An 18,408-nucleotide genomic window follows, 5' to 3' on the forward strand; every position below is an offset into this window, starting at 1 on the left:
AGATACTAAAGCTAATCAACAAGCGTAAAGTGGCCGAAATAAGAATTACAGCATAGAGAAAATTGAGCATGCGCTAAAACGGGGGCAGCCCTAAAGCATTATATTTATTCCTTAAAAATGGGGCGCTAAGGATTTGAAATTAACAGACCAGTCACCTTTATACAAATTACTTATAAGATGTCTACCGAGTTAATCACTGACAGAATCAGGACAATCTCACACTTCAATCAAGAAAGAAATCAAGCAGGTTTTCGGAATGGGTACTTTACTATCAACCATATCAATACTATAACCAAATGATAGAAAAATGCTCGGAATATAACCAGCCTCTACACATCTGATATATTGACCACAACAGAGCATTTGACTCGGTCAAAACACCGGCAGTCTTGCAGACATTGCATAATCAGGCTGTAGAAGTGCCGTGTGGTAAAATACTGGAAGATATCTACAGTGGCTGCACAGCAAACATAGTTGTGTGTAAAGAAAGTAACGAAATCCCCATAAAGTGAGGTACGTGTTACGCAAGGAGACCAGATCCCCCCTTTACTATTCTCAGCTTGCTCAGAGGAATTATTCAGAGACCTGGAATGGAAGTTAGGTATTCGGGTACATGGATGATATATCAGTAATCTTCGATAGGTTGATTCTATTGCATTGGTAAGCAACTCAGGGGATAAACTGCAAATAATAGTAGATGATTTAGACAGAAACAGCAGAAAGGAAGGTTTCAAGATCAATATGAAGAAGACTAAGGTAATGTTTCACAGCCTCGTGAAGAAACAGAAGTTCGCTATAGGTATTGAAGGACTCGAAGAGGTAGGCAAATATGTCTGCTTAGGGCAGGTAGTAGCCGCAGATCCAGATCGTGAAAGGTAAATAACTTGGGAATAAGATTGGGATGGAGTGCATTTAAGGACAACTCAGAGGGCTATGCAACGAAAAAAGGTAGGGGTAACATTAGGAGATAGGAAGCGTGCAGAGTGGTTCAGAGAAATAACTCAAGTTACCGACATTCTAGTGAAAATTAAAAAAAGGAAATGGGCATGGGAAGGACATGTAGTGCGAAGAGAGGATAAGTGATGATCGCGTAGGTTAACGAACTGGATTCCAAGAGGAGGAAAGCGTAACAGGGAGCGGCAGAGAGTTAGGTGGGCGGATGAGGTCAAGAAGTTCCCAGAGGTCAAGTGGATGCAGCTAGCACAGAACCGGGTTATTTGGAGAAATATGGAAGAGGCCTTCGGCCTGCAGTGGGTATAGTTAGGCTGGTGATGATGATGATGAGTGTATTTGGAAAGTATTCGCAGACTATGACCAGCAGCTAATGGTATCGCTGAAGACGAAACTACAGAATAGTTGCATCTTGCCTGCACTCATCTACGAAGACAAAACGCTGGGTCTAACGAAGTCAGACCTCCGGCCTAATCCGTCTAACCATGGGCCATCGTTCGACCGATAATCCTTGGCTCGTCAAGCCCATGGTTGTAAATTTGTTGGCAGTCGACCAATGCCGGGAGGGAGGCTGACGAAAGCAGGAAAACAGCTTGTTACAGCGCAAGCACGCTCTCCAATATAAATACTCATGTGCAGGTAACAGCTAGCCACTACAGTGCACGAGAAAATGCCGTGCACAACACAGTTTAAACAGATTTAAAGAATGCATCCGCTGTCTTCACTTTTTGCTGAATCAAATTTTTTTATGCTTTCCTTAGTTTCACTGCTATCCTTTACTAATTATAGTTCTGTACCACTGAAGTTATCTCTCCTATGACATTACTTTCTCTCTTTGCGCTAATTAGCTAAGTGCCGAATGCAAATTCGGAGCATGACAGGCAAATATCTATAATAATATTGGAATTTGCCGCTTTTATAGATAATTTCACGTTTTGAATAGGCCTTCAAGATACATACCTAAATAAATAGTCTATGACCTACAACTATATGTTACCGGTTCTCAACTATGAGGGGAAATGCATCGCCCTAAAAATAAAGGCTCCACCAAAATTGATGAAAAAAACAGCGTGCTGTGGAATGAAATGCGATGGATGTATCACACATGAATTGATCACAGTGGTCTGTAGAAGAAACAAATGCAGTAATGTTTTAACCGAAATAGAGGAAGAAATTTTATACGCAAGCATGTGAGGCAAAGAAAAGAAAGCTGAGGTCCCGAGGGGTGGCAGAAGACGTTCTAAATAAAAGTAAGGGATGTAAGTAAGCTCGACGTACAGATGAGATTTTGAGGTTAGAATAAACCTGTTGAAAATTTTGAGGACCACCACGATTATTCGAATGATTTTTGAGTGTGTGGAGTCGAGCGCGAATGTGCTGCTCGCGCAGCCCAGCATTGGTTGCGTGCGTTGAGACTGGAGCGTGCATGGCGATGATGAAGAGCAGGGTGTGATAAGAGCGTTTATTAGATATACAAGGGCCAGGAGGTGTGTTTTGATCAACCCATAAGGGACCGGTCCTCAAAAGCACTAGGTGGAGGTCCCTAGTTTGGGACACTAGTGGCGGTTGCCGCCGCAGGAACGCGCCCGACTAAGGCTTATTGGGTCTTAAGTCGTGGCAGTCGAGTAGGATAACCTCCCAGTCTTCCCGGCTGGAGATTGGGGAAATAGCCGTGTTGAAGGGCAGGCCCATACCATGTGATAGATACCAGAGGACACTGCGCCACAGTGCGGACATCTGCCACTAAAGGAGGGTTCTAAATGTTTTAGGGCTTCCGGGCACAGCAATGTATTGGTGAAAAGGCGGAGAAGGAGCCGCTCAACCGCCGTTTTGAGGCCTACATCATCATAATCATCATCATCAGCCTGATTATACCCACTGCAGGGCGAAGGCCTCTCCCATATTTCTCCACTTAACCCGGTTCTGTGTTAGCTGCATCCACTTGACCCCTGCGAACTTCTTAATCTCATCCGCCCACCTAACTTTCTGCCGCCCCCTGCTACGCTTTCCTTCCCTTGGAATCCAGTTTGTTACCCTCAGCGACCATCGGATATCCTCTCTTCGCACTACATGTCCTGCCCATGTCCATTTCTTCTTCTTAATTTCCACTAGAATGTCGGTAACTTGAGTTATTTCTCTGACCCACTCTGAACGCTTTCTATCTCTTAATGTTACCCCTACCATTTTTCGTTCCATAGCCCTCTGGGTTGTCCTCAACTTAAATAGAACTCTCTTGGTTAGCCTCCACGTTTCAGCCCCATAGGTGAGTACAGGCAAGATGCAACTGTTATATACTTTCCTCTTGAGCGATACCGGTAAGCTGCTAGTCATAATCTGCGAGTGCTTGCCAAATGCGCTCCATCCCAATCTTATTCTTCTTGTTATTTCCTTTTCATGGTCCGGATCTGCGGTTACTACCTGTCCTAAGTAGACATATTCGCCTACTACTTCCAGTATTTCGCTACCTAATGTAAACTGCTGTTTCTTCCCGAGGCTGTTGAACATTACCTTAGTCTTCTGCATATTGATTTTCAAGCCTACCTTTCTACTTTTTCTGTCTAGGTCATCAATCATTATTTGCAGTTCATCCCCCGAGTTGCTTAGCAAGACAATGTCATCAGCAAATCGCAGATTACTGAGGTATTCTCCATCTACCCTTATCCCTAACTGCTCCCATTCCGAGTCTCTGAATACTTCCTCTAAACAAGCTGTGAATAGTACTGGGGAGATTGTGTCTCCTTGCCTAACACCTTTCTTCATGGGAATTTTGTTACTTTCTTTATGCTTAACTATGGTTGCTGTGCAGCCACTATATATATCTTCCAGCACTTTCACGTCCGGCTCGTCTAACCCCTGATTTCGCAATGCTGCATCACCGCCGAGGTTTCAACTGAGTCAAATGCTTTTTCGTAATCAATGAATGCTATGTATAAGGGCTGGTTATATTCCGAGCATTTTTCTATCACCTGATTGATGGTATGGATATGATGGATAGTAGAGTACCGTTTCCGAAACCCTGCTTGATCCCTTGCTTGATTGCTGTCTAAGGTTGTCCTGATTCTATTAGTGATTACCTTAGTAAATACCTTACACGTAACAGACAGTAAGCTGATTGGTCAGTAATTTTTAAGGTCCTTAGAGTCCCCTTTCTTGTGAATGAGGATAATGTTTGCGTTCTTCCATGGTTCCGGTACCGTCGATGACACCAGGCACTGCGTATGCAGGGTGGCCAGCTTTTCTAGCACGATATCCCCCCCGTCCTTCAGCAAATCTGTAGTTATCTGATCCTCTCCCGCTGATTTCCCCCTTTTCATAGTTTCTAGTGCTTTCTTGACCTCGTCCTTCGTCACTGGTGGAACGTCTGACTGTTTTTCCCTACCGCCAATCTCATTACGGTCCTGACTACTTTGGCTACTGTAGAGATCTGTATAGAACTCCTCGGCTACTTTGACTATCTTGTCCATATTAGTGTTGACGTTGCCCGCCTTCTCCCTTATAGCAGACATCTGGTTTTTGTCTATGCCCAATTTCTTCTTTACCGCTTTAAGGCTTCCCCCGTTTTTTACAGCGTGCTCAATTTTGTCCATGTTATACTTCCTTACATCGGCCACCTTGCGCTTATTGATTAGCTTTGATATCTCGGCCAATTAGATCTGGTCTGTTGGATTGGAAGCTTTCATACTCTGGCGTCTCTTAACCAAATCTTTCGTCTCCTTAGACAGCTTGCCGGTATCTTCTCTAACTATCCTACCGCCTACCTCTACCGCGCACTCAGTAATGACATTTCTGAAATTATTGTTTCTTGCCTCTAGGGTAATGTCGCCATCCTCAGTTAGAGCTGAATACCTATTCTGTAGCGAGATCCTGAACTCTTCTGCCCTCCTCCTAACCGCTAATTCGTTAATGGGTTTCTTTCTTACTAATCTATTGCGTTCCTTCTTCAGATTTAGGCTAATGCGGGACCTCACCATCCTGTGGTCACTGCATCGCACTTTCCCGATTACCTCTACATCCTGCACAATGACGGGGGTTGAACACATTATGAAGTCGATTGCATTTTTAGTCTCTCCGTTAGGACTTTTCCATGTCCATTTCCGGTTCTTCCGTTTGCTGAAGAAGGTATTCATGATTCGTAAGTTATTGCGCTCTGCAAACTCAACTAGTAACTCCCCCCTGCTATACCTAGAACCAATGCCATAGTCACCTACTGCCTTGTCTCCTGCCTGTTTTTCCCTACCTTGGCATTGAAATCGCCCATTGGTACAGTATACTGCGTTTTTACTTTTCGCATTGCCGATTCTACATCTTCATAGAAGCTTTCAACTGCATAACTACATGTAGCTGCAATAGGCCTGTACAACCTTCAGTTTATACCGCTTATTAAGCCTAATTACGATGCCTGCAACCCTCTCATTAATACTATAGAATTCATCTATATTACCCACTATATACTTATTGACAAGGAAACCTACTCCTAGTTGTCGCCTCTCCGGTAAACCTCGATAACACAGTACATGCCCATCCTGCAGTACAGTATATGCCTCATTCGGCCTCCTAACCTCACTAAGCCCTATGACATCCCATTTCATGCCCTCTAGTTCTTCTAACAGCACTGCTAAACTAGCTTCACTAGCTAGGGTTCTAGCATTAAACGTTGCCAGGGTCAGTTTCCAATGGCGGCCTGTCCAGCGGAGCCGGCTTTCTTAGCACCCCCTGCTGCGTCACAGGTCTGACCGCCGCCGTGGTCAGTTGTTCCGCAGCCGTTGGTGACTGAGGGCCGGGGTTTTATGAAGCATATCCTAGGAGGTTGTGGCCAATTACTGCACCAGGGTGGCCAACTCCTGTTCTGGTGAGGGAGTGCGTTGCCGGAAGTGTTCACTGGCATCAGGTCGCACCCCAAACCTGTGTATGCAATTCCATCGACACGCGGATTTTTTTTTATTCCGGTGGAGAATTGCGCGGCACCGGGATTTGAGCCCCGGTCCTCTTGCATGCGAGGCGGATGTTCTGCCGCTACGCCACCGCTGCTCCCCTACATGGGCTGGGTAAAGGTGGTGTGATATCGTTGAAAGTATAGATCGGATTAAAATCTGGTTCCTGATCACGTGGGGAGGATAAATCAGCCCGATGAGAGTGAGCGCGGGTGGCTGCGTCTGCTGCCTTGTTTCCTGCCAAACCCTGATGAGCAGGGGCCCATATAAGATAACGGTGTGCGGGGTCTATATTCCGTATGCAATTTAAGCATATTTTATTGGCTAGGAAGGGCGTCCAGCCTTGCTTGACGTTCCCTCAGGCTCCTCGCGAGTCTAAAGAAGGTGGATTTGAGTTGTGCACTTTGGCGAGGGGCGCAGGTGCCAAATTCCGATTTTTGTAGGGAACACTGTAGACCGTAGCGGCGGGCGTAGAGATCTAGGGGCCAGCACGAGAAGCGGAGAATCTGGGTGTGAGAAAACCGAGGTGTAAAGAGATGCAGCGTAGCGAAGGCGATTTGATTGAAGCATGAGGTTTGCAGCCTACGGACTTGGGTCCGTTCAACAAAAAGGCCCCGTTTCTTCGCCTGCATTAGGCTGACTGCTATGCATCTGCCCACGCTTCTGATGCCAAGTCAGTGAAGCTGCTGACGCGAGTCAACTGATTCCTTCCTGGCGTCGTCTCCGCTCCTACTACCACTTGGCTGCCTTTCGTCGCTTCTACGCAACGCTAGCGATGCCCGCAGTATATCCACCCGCGTCCGCCCTGTCTTCAAGGCATCCTACATCACATGGGGCGCTCGCGATCTGGTGAACTCTTTCCTTGACACGTAGTGTTGTCTGCCGTTTGAGGGCGCATTTTTCTGTTAGTTTTCATCTGTTACTTGGTCTCTAATTTTAAATTATAAACATGGTTGCGCTTTCTTGTGTTTTAACTGTCTGTTGTTTCGTTCGAATGTTTCACGTAATATTCTTTCCCTTCTGCAGGCCATAATACGTTTCAACTTCACAGTTAGTGTCCGCGACAGGATGATGTTATTTATTATAAACTGGGGGTTTTAGGGGAAAGAAAATGGTTAGCATGCTGCAAGATTTAATTGAATCAGGCAAAATATTGGCACTGGGAGATTCCCAGCTGCGTTCGCTGCTTGCCACTTACCAGGGGCAGGAACTCGACGCCGTGCAGCCTATCGTTTGCGCTCCCAAACCTAAGCGAAAGCATTATGCGACCATTAAAAGTCTCTAGCAGAGACTGCAGAACGTAGATTGCAGCTACAATTAGGGCTCGCAGAATCTGTATATTCAACCTTATTTTAATGCCTTCGGAACCATTTACTGCACCATGTTTCTGCTTCTTTACTCCCGAAAGCTGACATTACAAACACGTTGCTTTTACGATTTGTGCAAACATTACCACGCATTTGTCACTCATCAGGCTAGTGCATAACGTTTTAGCACCACAGAGGCTGAAGAACGAAAGTGGATGTTATTTGTGACGTAAAGCAATATGTTTTTACATTAGGCCCACGAAAGGAAAGTCCGACGACGACGGTGACTAGACGATGCTTGGACAAGTCGGCTAAGAATTGACCTTGATCAACATTAAGAGTTTGGTTAAATTGACAGTCAATTTCCTGTAGAGATAAATTACGTTAACTGTTGCGGGATCAACTTTTGCCTGCTTGAGAGCACCGTTCCATCTTCATCGTCATTGGCGTTTTAGTTCGTAGTATACAAGAAAAAAGCGAAATCCGCACGAAGCACAAATCAATGTGACGAAATAATTTGTTTGCTTGTAATTGACTAGTAAGTCGAAATTTTCTATGAGCGGCGTGGTGGCTTCGCTATGCGGATTTCGCTACCATTAGATCTAATTTGACGCACCTAGCAGAAGCAGTAGCAGAATTAGTAAAGCCTTCTCAGAAGTCAGATATAACGTCTGACTGGAGAGATGTCGATGCTTTCGTGACAGAGTGTGGTGGGCGGAATGCTGAATGATTGCGGAAGCGCCGGCGATCTGCAGGCGTTGCTGGTTTCTACCCGGAAGTTTGCTTAATGACGAAGTTTTGGCTTCACTGCGAACACTTTTCACTCTATTTATCACTTGTTTTGACTCCTCTTGTGCAATTAGAAGCACATTTATTTGTGGTGCTTCTTAGCACTATTGTAAAAGAATAAAACATTTAAAAAGATCATAGTCTCCATTAAGTTAAGGCCGCTCTATCATGAAGGGTGTCGTCAGCATCTTTTTCTTAAAGTTTTTTTATCCGCCTAGTGACTAATTTTATTTGTAGGACAATCGCACAAGAACTTGCTCAGATTTCATGCGCTTTGTTTCAGCTCATTGAAAGCAACCAACGGCTTGTGTTAGTTCTAATATCGGAACCTGCATGGGGAGATTCTAAATGCGAGTGCATGGAGTCGCACTTGCTTTTAAATCAAAGAGATGGAGCAATAAGATCGGTTTCATGTCTTCTACACGGACACGAGCAGTAAGTTTGGCCAAAATGTTTTTATGTCGTTCGTCTACCCCTGTAATTACGCTAGATGTTAAGTCGTAATGTTTGGCAGTTAGTGTACACTGCAACCTTTGCAGTTTCAAGATTATCAGTTAACATGTTATACGAATTTAAATCAATGATTCACTCCATAAAATCTTGTATGTCACGCTAACTCCTGGTCAGCTTGTATTACTGGAGCTCTGCATGCCTATGAAGAATGCAGATGAAGTGATATTGGCTGCCGTAAGTGACACTATCTCGTTTTGCTTTATGAGATTTAAATGGAACGACCACAAATAAATCGTGCTTATATCTAGAAATTACAACGATATATAAGGTAAAGGTTTCCTGATCGATACGCTCTATTATCTCCTTTATTATCATAGTACAAAACATACCTATGAAACTCGCATCGACAAAAAGCTACTCTCTGCTGGGATCTAGTTTCTTTCAACAGCAGCAAACTTTAGAAAATGAAAGTGTTCATGTGTGACGAAGGGCATTTTTTTTATCCACTAACAAGCATACCATCTCTTGAACACAGTTTTCGTATGCTGGCGGCGAGAATACGGTTTCATCTTGAATTTTGTTCTTGAGTAATGTCCCACACAACAGAAAAGTGCGGTATGCGTATAATATAAGAGTTGAATAAAAACATAATGGCGGAAAAAACGAAATAAGTTAGGGAAATAATTTGAACACAAAGAACAATCGTCGAAATAGGGATGTGTAGTTATTGGCCGTAAAGGATTCCCGGGCGAAAATAGGAAGCCTGCATGGATAACGCAGATGAAGGCAGTTCAGCATAAGATTTATTGAAGAGATTCGAGGCAGACATTCGTTGGTAGGTTGTCTGAACTAGCGAAGTATTGCAATGCAAACTATTTATAGTCTGCACCAACGGTTCGGCGGACAAGGTGAGCTGAGCATGTGAAGCCGTTTATCATTTCCGTTCTCCCGTTTTCCACAATTTTTCCCGTTGTTCTAAAGCATTTACCTCGAAAACAGTGAAAACATTTGAGGTTGAAAGAAAAAACTGAAACAAACTTCTTGCCTGGTGTTACATGTTACCACACTGTCGAATTCTCAATATGTCCTTTGAAGGATAGAATGGGGGTTACCCTCCGAATGGCTGCTATTTGCGACCGGCTTTTCGTGTAGATTCTGTAGAGACGATAGTTTTCCCCACGTTTTCAATAATATTTTTGCACTTAGATATCCAAGGAAACCAGGTGGTGGAGGGCTTCAGTGAAGAAGCATAAATGTGAAATACACAAAATTACCCTAATTCATTAACGAAAATTAACGTACACGTGCCCCTTGCCTGTAGGATGCAAGTGCATTTTAGGAATTTATTTAGTAAGAAATGATTACACCGCAGGAATCTGTGATGTAGGAAGCGAAAACACGTTTACCCCAACCTGTGGTTGTGTGTAAAAAATTTAAACAATTTTTGCAGCACCGAAAATGTGACTCTTGACGTCAATACTGATTCTGAATATATAACAAGGATAAAGGTCTCAGGTGGTAAGTAATATTATTCGAAGCATGTTCTCACCTAAACGCATAACATAGTTTTGGGTAGACGGCTTTTATGCAAAATATGACTTCCTTTACGATTTTCTAAAGAAAATTTTTAAGCTATAAGTATTTCGCTTGTGTTGTAGTGTACATTTTTGGCTTTAAAGAAATATATGTTTTAGACATTTAAGTAACTATTTCATGCTGTCGAGACCAAAGCGAATCAGCAGCGAAAGGTTCAAAGACGTGCGTAGTATAGAATGCGACAATCGCGGTCCTCAAATCAGAAGCATAGAGGCCCTGCACGCGTTTATGATCTACATGCTTTACGATTTAAGGGATTTGATACTAGCTTCGAAGGTAGTGAATGGTGGCCGTTCCTCACCCTGCGGGGCTGGGACGGTGGGTCGGCGCCGCTTGCGGTAGGGTCTAGCCAGCCAACAAATTTTTATTTGTTGTAGGCCGTCATTGCACCCGCCACCGCTTAGGTAGTGGACGACGGCTGTTGCGGTACGGTCTTTCTATTCCTCTTTTCTTTCTTTATTTTCTGCTTTCTTTCTTCCGTCCGCACGAGACAGCGGAGGTGGCTCATCTACAGAGCCAGGAGCAGGCCCGTGCATTTTCTTTTCCTTCTTCCTTCAGCCACAACAACAACCGTCGGCAGGTCGGCAGCGCCCAAGGCGCTGCATACCTACACGCTACTTTTGCGACCATAAGAGCAGCACCGAATTGTCAATGTTTCCTGAAAACGTCTTGATGACATGGTGATAGAGTTGCATGAGTACCTTTCCTTCGCTACAAAATTCGGGCCCGTTCGAACACCATAGTCTTCACATGCAACCAACTGCCACATTAAGGAAGCACTCCTACAACCAAACCAGCTACGTGTGTTCCCTGACCACATATTTCTAGTGGAAACATGAGCCGATATCAGCCAACACCACACGTGGTGTGCTCAATGGACTTGCCGGTTGCAGCCCCGATGACCTCAAGTGTCGCCTCCACTGCAGCACCAATCGCATCATTGCTGAAAATCCCGAGGGCAACAGAGGCACTGATTTGGTGGCGTTTCAAGGACAAACTGCGCGAGCGACAATGTATGTTGGGCTGTGCGAAGTTAAGGTACACACTTATACTCTGCGGGTCACAATATGTAACGTGTTCCACGATATTGGACACCGCCAAAAATACATGTCCAAATATGCACTGAAGACGCTGTGATAAATGTGGCAACCCACAACATGACAAGAAAAATGATTCCGATGTCTGTAGGCCTGGTGATAACACAGTACGAAAAACTACAAAGGCAGCCATCTGGCGACTGCCCCACAATGACACGCACGTCGGCAAGCAACGCAGCACCTGCGTGCAAACTTCAAAAAAACGCTCTGACTAAATTTTCAGAAAGACTGCGAATTACACACCAGAAAATGCGGTGAGATAAAAGTCATTTTCTAGACATTACTTGCTATTGTGGTCCCGAAATGAAAATGGCAACGTACCCTCTCCGAGATAAAACCTTCTCCACAAGTTACTGGACACTGAAACAATGCGGCCAAAGCAATGGCCGTTTTCTAAAAAATAAGTATTAGTGCATTGGCGGAAAAGCCAAGCAGTAAATATTTCTTAGCACTAAAGTTGTTTTTATGCTTGAAATAGTACTATCAAAAAGCGAAAATTTTACTATGTACCCTTGGAAGCATCGCAGGGACGAAAATGGGAGAACAAGCTTCTTTAATGTGCCAGTATGTTGCTGACAGGCCTTGCATTCATTTTAAGCAAGGGCCTTTCTAGGATATTAAAGCAACATATGTTAAGTGATATTTTAGGTGATATGACTGTGACGTGATGTGATGTGACATGTCTATAATGTGACTGTACTAACTTCAACCATCCGTCTCTCACAACTTTTACATCCACTCACCCCCTTGCTGTTACGGGTTAACCTCACCTGCCTTTCCTCCTCATTCCTCCTACTTAGAATGACATTCCGTGCGCGAGGTTACTGCTCGAGATCTGTGCGCGAGATCAGACATTTTCCACAAGGTTAGTTGCTGTCTAGTGTTCCTGCGACACCTGAGCGCGCGCCAAGGAACGCCACGCGACAAGAGGATACCATCCATGCACACTTGCCGACGGAAGTGGGGGTGGCTGTTTCTGGCCCTACGGGGCTGGGACGGCCGTTTACGGCGGAGGCTAGCCTGCAACCAAATTGTTATCTGTTGAAGGCCGTCACTGCACCCACCACCGCTTAGTTGGTGGACGACGGCGGTTATGGCGCGCATTTTTCTCTCGCTCTTCTTTTTCTTCTTTCTCTACTTTCTCCCTCCTGTTCACATGAGGCAGCGAAGGTGACTCAACTACAGAGCCAGTAGCAGGCCCGTGCATTTTCTCTTCCTTCTTCCTACAGACACACCAACAAGTGTGACAGATACTGCGCCTTTATTTCATGGGAACCAATTACATTTACATGTAGCACTGCAACCAACGCCGATAAGAGGCAACAATGAGAGGCAATTGATAGGAGAGGAAGGGTACGATTTTGGCATTCTCTTCTTTAGAGACATCTAAGAGACCCTCTATTTCGGAGAGTCACTGCAATTCCTAGGCTCAGTTACCTTCCACTTCTTGAGGTCAGTGGACACGCGCAATTGTGTGCGAATAAAAAAAGCCATCTAAAAAAAATCTCACCAGTGGCCTCGTGAAAACCACTTGCGTCCTTTTAAATTATGCACTACAAAGAGTCTGACGCCGTCCGAGTGGTTTAGTGTGCGCTTAACCGGCAAGTGTGGGCGTGGGCATGATTGCGTGCATGTTTTTTTATGCATATGTATATATGTTCCACTTTCGTGCGTGTCGGTTACGAACCCTTTAGCTCGAGGCCTTCCTGTGTGCTCTCCCCGAAATAGTCCTACATTGAAGGTCTCGCTCGTGAGGATCTCATGAGCACATTTCCAATGCAGGCTCGGCAAAAAAGAGTTTGGGGTTTTATCGTGCTTAAATAGAATCCTTGAGTCTTCTGTTTAGCTTTGTTTAGTTGAATTAGTTTTGCAGCAATTCTCGCGTGCGACGTGTTGTAATAGAAGAAAAAATATACAATATTGAAACAAGCAGTTAAATTTTCTTCAGCTTTTTTATGATGATAGGCTACTGTGTAACCACTCTTGCCTTTCGCTTCTCGAGCAGTCGATTTCGGTAGATCATAGACGCAGAGGACGTTGTTTCTGTCTTGTTGGTGCAATTTTTCGCTAACTGTGGCGAAATATCACCCAGTGAATTTAATAGGCACGTTAAATATAAGCAAATTGAAAGACAAATTAATTGAAATTTGTTTACATCACATAAGCCTCCTACTAATTATTGTCTTGCCACGTCACCTGGCAACTTTACCTGCCAGTGGTACAGTGGCGAAGATGATTATGAAGAATGCTTTGCAAGTTGCCAACAGGAACATACTATGCAAGCATGAACGAAATCCTACTAAGTACCTGCGTGGCCCAGGAGCAGCGTGTGTTAATCGAGATGCGAGGATCCCAGAAGATTACATGTTGATCTCACCCTCCGTCTCACTTGCGATGCCCGAGTTGGGAACACTTGCTAATTCTGCCAACACAACTTGTTTTTGGATGTTACTAACACAGGCGGCCAATTAGGATCCGTTCATGTTAGCTGCCAACTGGCTTGCGCAAGATGCTTCACAAAATTATCGGCTAATGCGGCTGCGGTACGCAAGTAGGACCTTCGCTACAAAAGAATATTTCGAAGCATTGAGCAGTGGGCTGTCAGTCTTGAGTGTCAATGAAATAAAATAGGCAAATTCTCATTTGTAAAATCTGCTGAATGTTGGGTTTTATACATATGTCAAAGCGGAGTTGTGCGTTGATAGATATAGACGTACAACGATGTAGCGGCTGGCTCAATGGCAGGCAATATATACTTTCGCGTGAATCAAGTGTTTGCATTTCGAGTAGTACTTGATTTAGGCCGCTTTTTTAGAAGATAAATATTATGTCTGCCTTAATCAAAATTATTCCAACTTTATCACAGTGTCTTGCAGCTTTTCTGTATTAAAACTCGAGTTCGGATATAATTTTAAGCATGGTTCGATTCTTTATTTAAGCACAGCGCGTTGTTCCCACAACAATAGCCCAGGAAAGGCTTGTCAATGCACTGTTTTTTGAAGTATCAGATCCAGATTGCGCCAGGTAAACCTCAAATTCGTTTCCGAAGTTCACTGAAGTGGCCCTAATGGGAGAGGGTACGGAGCAGGTAGTGAGATTATTCGCTTATTGGTCAAGACACTGACTATGAGAAACGACCACGTGGCATAACCAGAAAAGGGAGCCTTTGCACAACAAGGTATGTTACAGCATCGCACTATGCAGAAGGACAGTTGAAAAGTGAGCACGAAGGCAGCAGCTGGTAAGTGAAATGGCGATGCGATAATTATTCGTCTACAATTGTGAACTTTTTCGACACCTAACCACGTAGAGTTCACAGATAGCCTGACATTAGGCCCTTTCGTGTGCGCTTGGTACGGGACATGGCTATGCCCAAACGGAATTGCAGCAAAAGTTGGTATCTGCATTTCGAATGAGCGTATAGTGTGTAGACATCTCCGAGTATCAGGTTGAAAGGCAGCAGCTATCTACACCACATTATAATACGATAGTATAAATGGGCCGTAAGTGCAGCTTATACCACGGGACGAGGCTGAAGGTACATACATTATTAGTAGCTACAAAGGCTCAGAATGTGCGGCAAATGCTGAGCTGAGCGCATATCAACATCGTCATCATCTGGACTACACCTACGGCAGGGCAAAGGCCTCTCCCATATTGGTAAAATAAATCCAATCCTGTGCTAACAGCATCCACTTCATCCCTGCAAACTTCTTAACCTCATCCGGCCACTTGACATTGTGCCGCCCCCTGCGGCTCTTTCCTTCCCTTGGTATCCAATGTGTTACCCTTTTCGACCATCGGGTATAATCTCTTCGCAGTATATGACCTGCCCATGCCCATTACTTATCGTTGATTTCGGCTAGTATAAAACAAACCCACCTTGCTCAGAGCCCCATTCTGCAAGCTTCATATTTAATAATGTTACAGCAATGATTATCAGCTCCATAGCTCTCTGCGTTGTACTCAACATAAGTAGAACCGTTTTCGTGAACCTCCATCTTTTGAGCGCCACAGGTGAGTATAGCGTAGATGCAACAGGTATGTACTCTCCTCTTCAGGAAAACCGGTAAGCTGCTAGTCGTGTTCTGCGTGTTATTGTCAAATAAGCCACAGAGTTCAGTTCAGTTCAGCCGTTCAGTCGTGTCCGACTCTTCGTGACCCTATAGACCATGTCACGCCACGCTTTCCGGTCTCTCACTATCTTCTTAACATCACATAACTTCATCTGCAGTGCCTCGAGGATACCATCTAACCATCGCGTTCGCTGCCTACCCCTTCTGCGGTGACCCTCAACCTTTCCCAACATCAAATCTTCCTCCAGTGACTCCTCTCTTCTCATCAGATGACAAAAGTAGCTCAGCTTTAACTTTAGAATTTGACCCTCCAATGAGCATTCAGGATTTATGGTCGACAATATCGAGTGATGTGATCTTCTGGCCGTCCAGGGAACTCTCAAGAGTCTTCGCCAGCACCACAATTCAAACGCGTCAATTCTTCGGCGGTCAGCCTTTTTCACAGCCCAATTCTCGCATCCATACATCACAACTGGAAAGACCATATCACGAGTTATACCGATCTTGGTTGGCGAACTAATGTCGCTGCTCTTTACTAGGCGGTCAAGGCTAACCATTGCTCACTTTCCCAGAAGCAGGCGTCTCCTAATTTCATGGCTGCAGTCTCCTTCCGACGTAACTGTGGAGCCCAAGAAGAGAAAATCTGTCACAGCTTCCACTTCTTGTCCATTGATAGGACTTGATAGGGCAAGGCGCCATGATCTTTGTCTTTTTAGATTCAGTTTAAGCCCAAACTTCTCACTCTCTTCTTGTACGCGCATCAGAAGTCTCTTGAGTTCCACTTAACTTTTTGCCATTAAAGTGGTATCATCCGCATATCTAAGGTTGTTGATACGTTTTCGAGCAATCTTCTCTCCAGCTGAAGACTCGTCCAGACCGGCCTTCCTGATGATGCACTCTGCATATAGGTTAAATAGGCAGGGCGACAGTATGCAGCCTTGCCTCACTCATTTCTCAATCGGAAACCAATCAGTAAGACCATGCCCAGTTCTGACTGTGGCCTCTTGTCCTTCATAGAGGTTCCTGAGGAGACAGATGAGGTGAATTGGAACTCCCATCTCTTGGAGAGCTTGCCACAATCTGCTGTGATCTACGCAGTCAAACGCTTTCGCATAATCAATAAAGCAGAAGTAGATGGGTTTCCGAAACTCTCTTATCTCTGGGGCGTCGGTGAGGTCCTTGCCTCGTTTTTCCTTTATCACGCCCAGCTTAGCACGAAGCTTATTTTGATATATTTGATTGTCTTATAGAGAGCTCTTGCGTTCCTTAATTGATTGTTGTCCTCAACTGCTTGGCACTGTATGTTCAGGAAGGCATTCTTATCTCTCCTTGCTATTTTCTGAAAATCCGCATTGAGAGCCTTGTATCTTTCTCTTTCCCTCATACCTTTTGCCATCCTCCTTTCCTCAGCTATTTGCAAATCCTCTTAAGATAACCAGTTTGCTTTTTTGCATTTCTTTTGCTTTGAAACTACCTTAGTAGCAGCTTCTTGTATTATATCACGAACATCAGTCCACATCTCTTCGGGCTCTCTGTCTTCTAGATCTAATTCTTGAAATCGATTCCTCACTTCCACAGCATATTCTAATGAAATTTGATCCAGATCATACCTGAAATGCCTTCTAGTTTTCTGCGTTTTCCTCAATCGAAGCTTAATTCTGGCAGCAAGAAGCTGATGGTCGGTGCCACAAGTGGCCCCAGGCCTTGTTTTTGCTGCTTGTATAGCGCTTCTCCATCTCTGCCGGCGAAGAATATAATCGATCTGATTCCTGTACAGGCCGTCCGGTGAAGTTCATGTGTACAGGCGCCTCTTGTGCTGTTGAAAATGAGTATTCGCTATTGTCAGGTTGTTTTCTTGACAAAACTCTAATAGCCACTGCCCAGCTTCATTTGGCTCGCCAAGACCGGACTTGCCTATAATTCCGGATATTTCTTCACTGCCGACCTTATTATTCCAGTCTCCTATGAGGAAAACGACGTCTGATGATGCGGTGTGGTCTAAAAGGCATTGTAGGTCCGCATAAAATCTCTCAACGTCAACTTCTTCAGCAGTAATGGTCGGTGCATAGACTTGGATAACTGTTATGTTGAAAGGGTGACCTTGGATCCGAAGTCAAATAATTCGGTCGTTTTTGGGGTTGTACCCTAGCACTGCTTTTCCCATTCTTCTGTTTACTATGAGAGCGACCCCATTCCTTCTCTTGGATTCGTGCCCACAATAAAAGACATAATGGTCGCCGGAGTTAAATTCTCCCATTCCGGTTCACTTGACCTCGCTGATACCCAAGATATCAATGTTCAATCTGTCCATTTCTCGCTTGACGACATCCAGTTTACCTTGCGTCATAGATCTTACATTGAACGTTGCTATGTGATATAGCTCCTTGCAACATCGGACTTTCCGGTCGCTTCCCGACACATCCACAACTGAGCGTCCTTTTGGCTTCAGCCCAGCCGCTTCATTCGTCCTGGAGCTACTAGGAATCGCCCAGTAACATGTGGGACCCCTTCCAACCTGGGGGCTCATCTTCCGACGCCATATCATTAATGGTATTGTGACTGGCCATAGGGTTTTCTTGGCAGGAAATACTGGAGTGGGTGTCCATTACCTTCTCAAGTGAATCACAATTAGTCAGAACTCTCTGCCGTCACCTGTCTATCTTGGGTGGCCCTACACAGCAGAGGTCACGACGTCCTTGACTTCATCGCAAGCCCCTCCGCCACGACAAGGCAGTGATCCATAATCTCCTACTTATTTCTTTTCATGGAATGAATCTGTGGTTACTACCTGCCCTTAGTAGGCATATTCGGCTAGCACTTCTGATGCTTCGCCACCTATTGTAAGCTGCCTTTCGTTCGCCAGGCTGTTTAACATTTATTTAGTCTTCTGAATAGTAATACTTAAGCCTGCCTTTCTGCTTTTCGAGTTGAGGTCATCAATCATTGCAATTCTCCTAACTTAGGAAGGCATTGCCATTCGCGAATTGTGGATTATAGATTGTGTTTCTTTGCCTAACACCTATATTTATGAGAATTGTATTAATTTCGTTATGCATGAACATGGTTTTGTGCAGCCACTATAAATGCTTCCAGTACATTCCAGTATCTTCCAATACATTTCTACCGGCGTGAGCGCGTTTAGCACTTAGCAAATATTTTTCACTGGGGCATTCTGAAAACGTTATGTGATTAAGTGCATGTAAACGTT

The 18,408-nt window shown here is 44.6% G+C and overlaps 1 protein-coding gene across 1 annotated transcript in view; it reads left to right on the forward strand.

The window, feature by feature from the left end:
• Window positions 1-18,408, forward strand: part of LOC146176955 (uncharacterized) — a 41,294-nt gene that overhangs the window by 13,313 nt on the left and 9,573 nt on the right. The window contains exons 3-4 of the mRNA XM_084581058.1: window positions 8,262-8,413; window positions 9,882-9,949. Of these exons, the coding sequence (XP_084437184.1) occupies window positions 8,262-8,413; window positions 9,882-9,949 (220 nt within the window). The remainder of the gene's footprint in view (window positions 1-8,261; window positions 8,414-9,881; window positions 9,950-18,408) is intronic.

Source organism: Amblyomma maculatum, chromosome 10, assembly GCF_055883805.1.
Source record: "Amblyomma maculatum isolate TAMU_Amacu chromosome 10, ASM5588380v1, whole genome shotgun sequence".
NCBI classification, from domain to species: Eukaryota; Metazoa; Arthropoda; class Arachnida; order Ixodida; family Ixodidae; genus Amblyomma; species Amblyomma maculatum.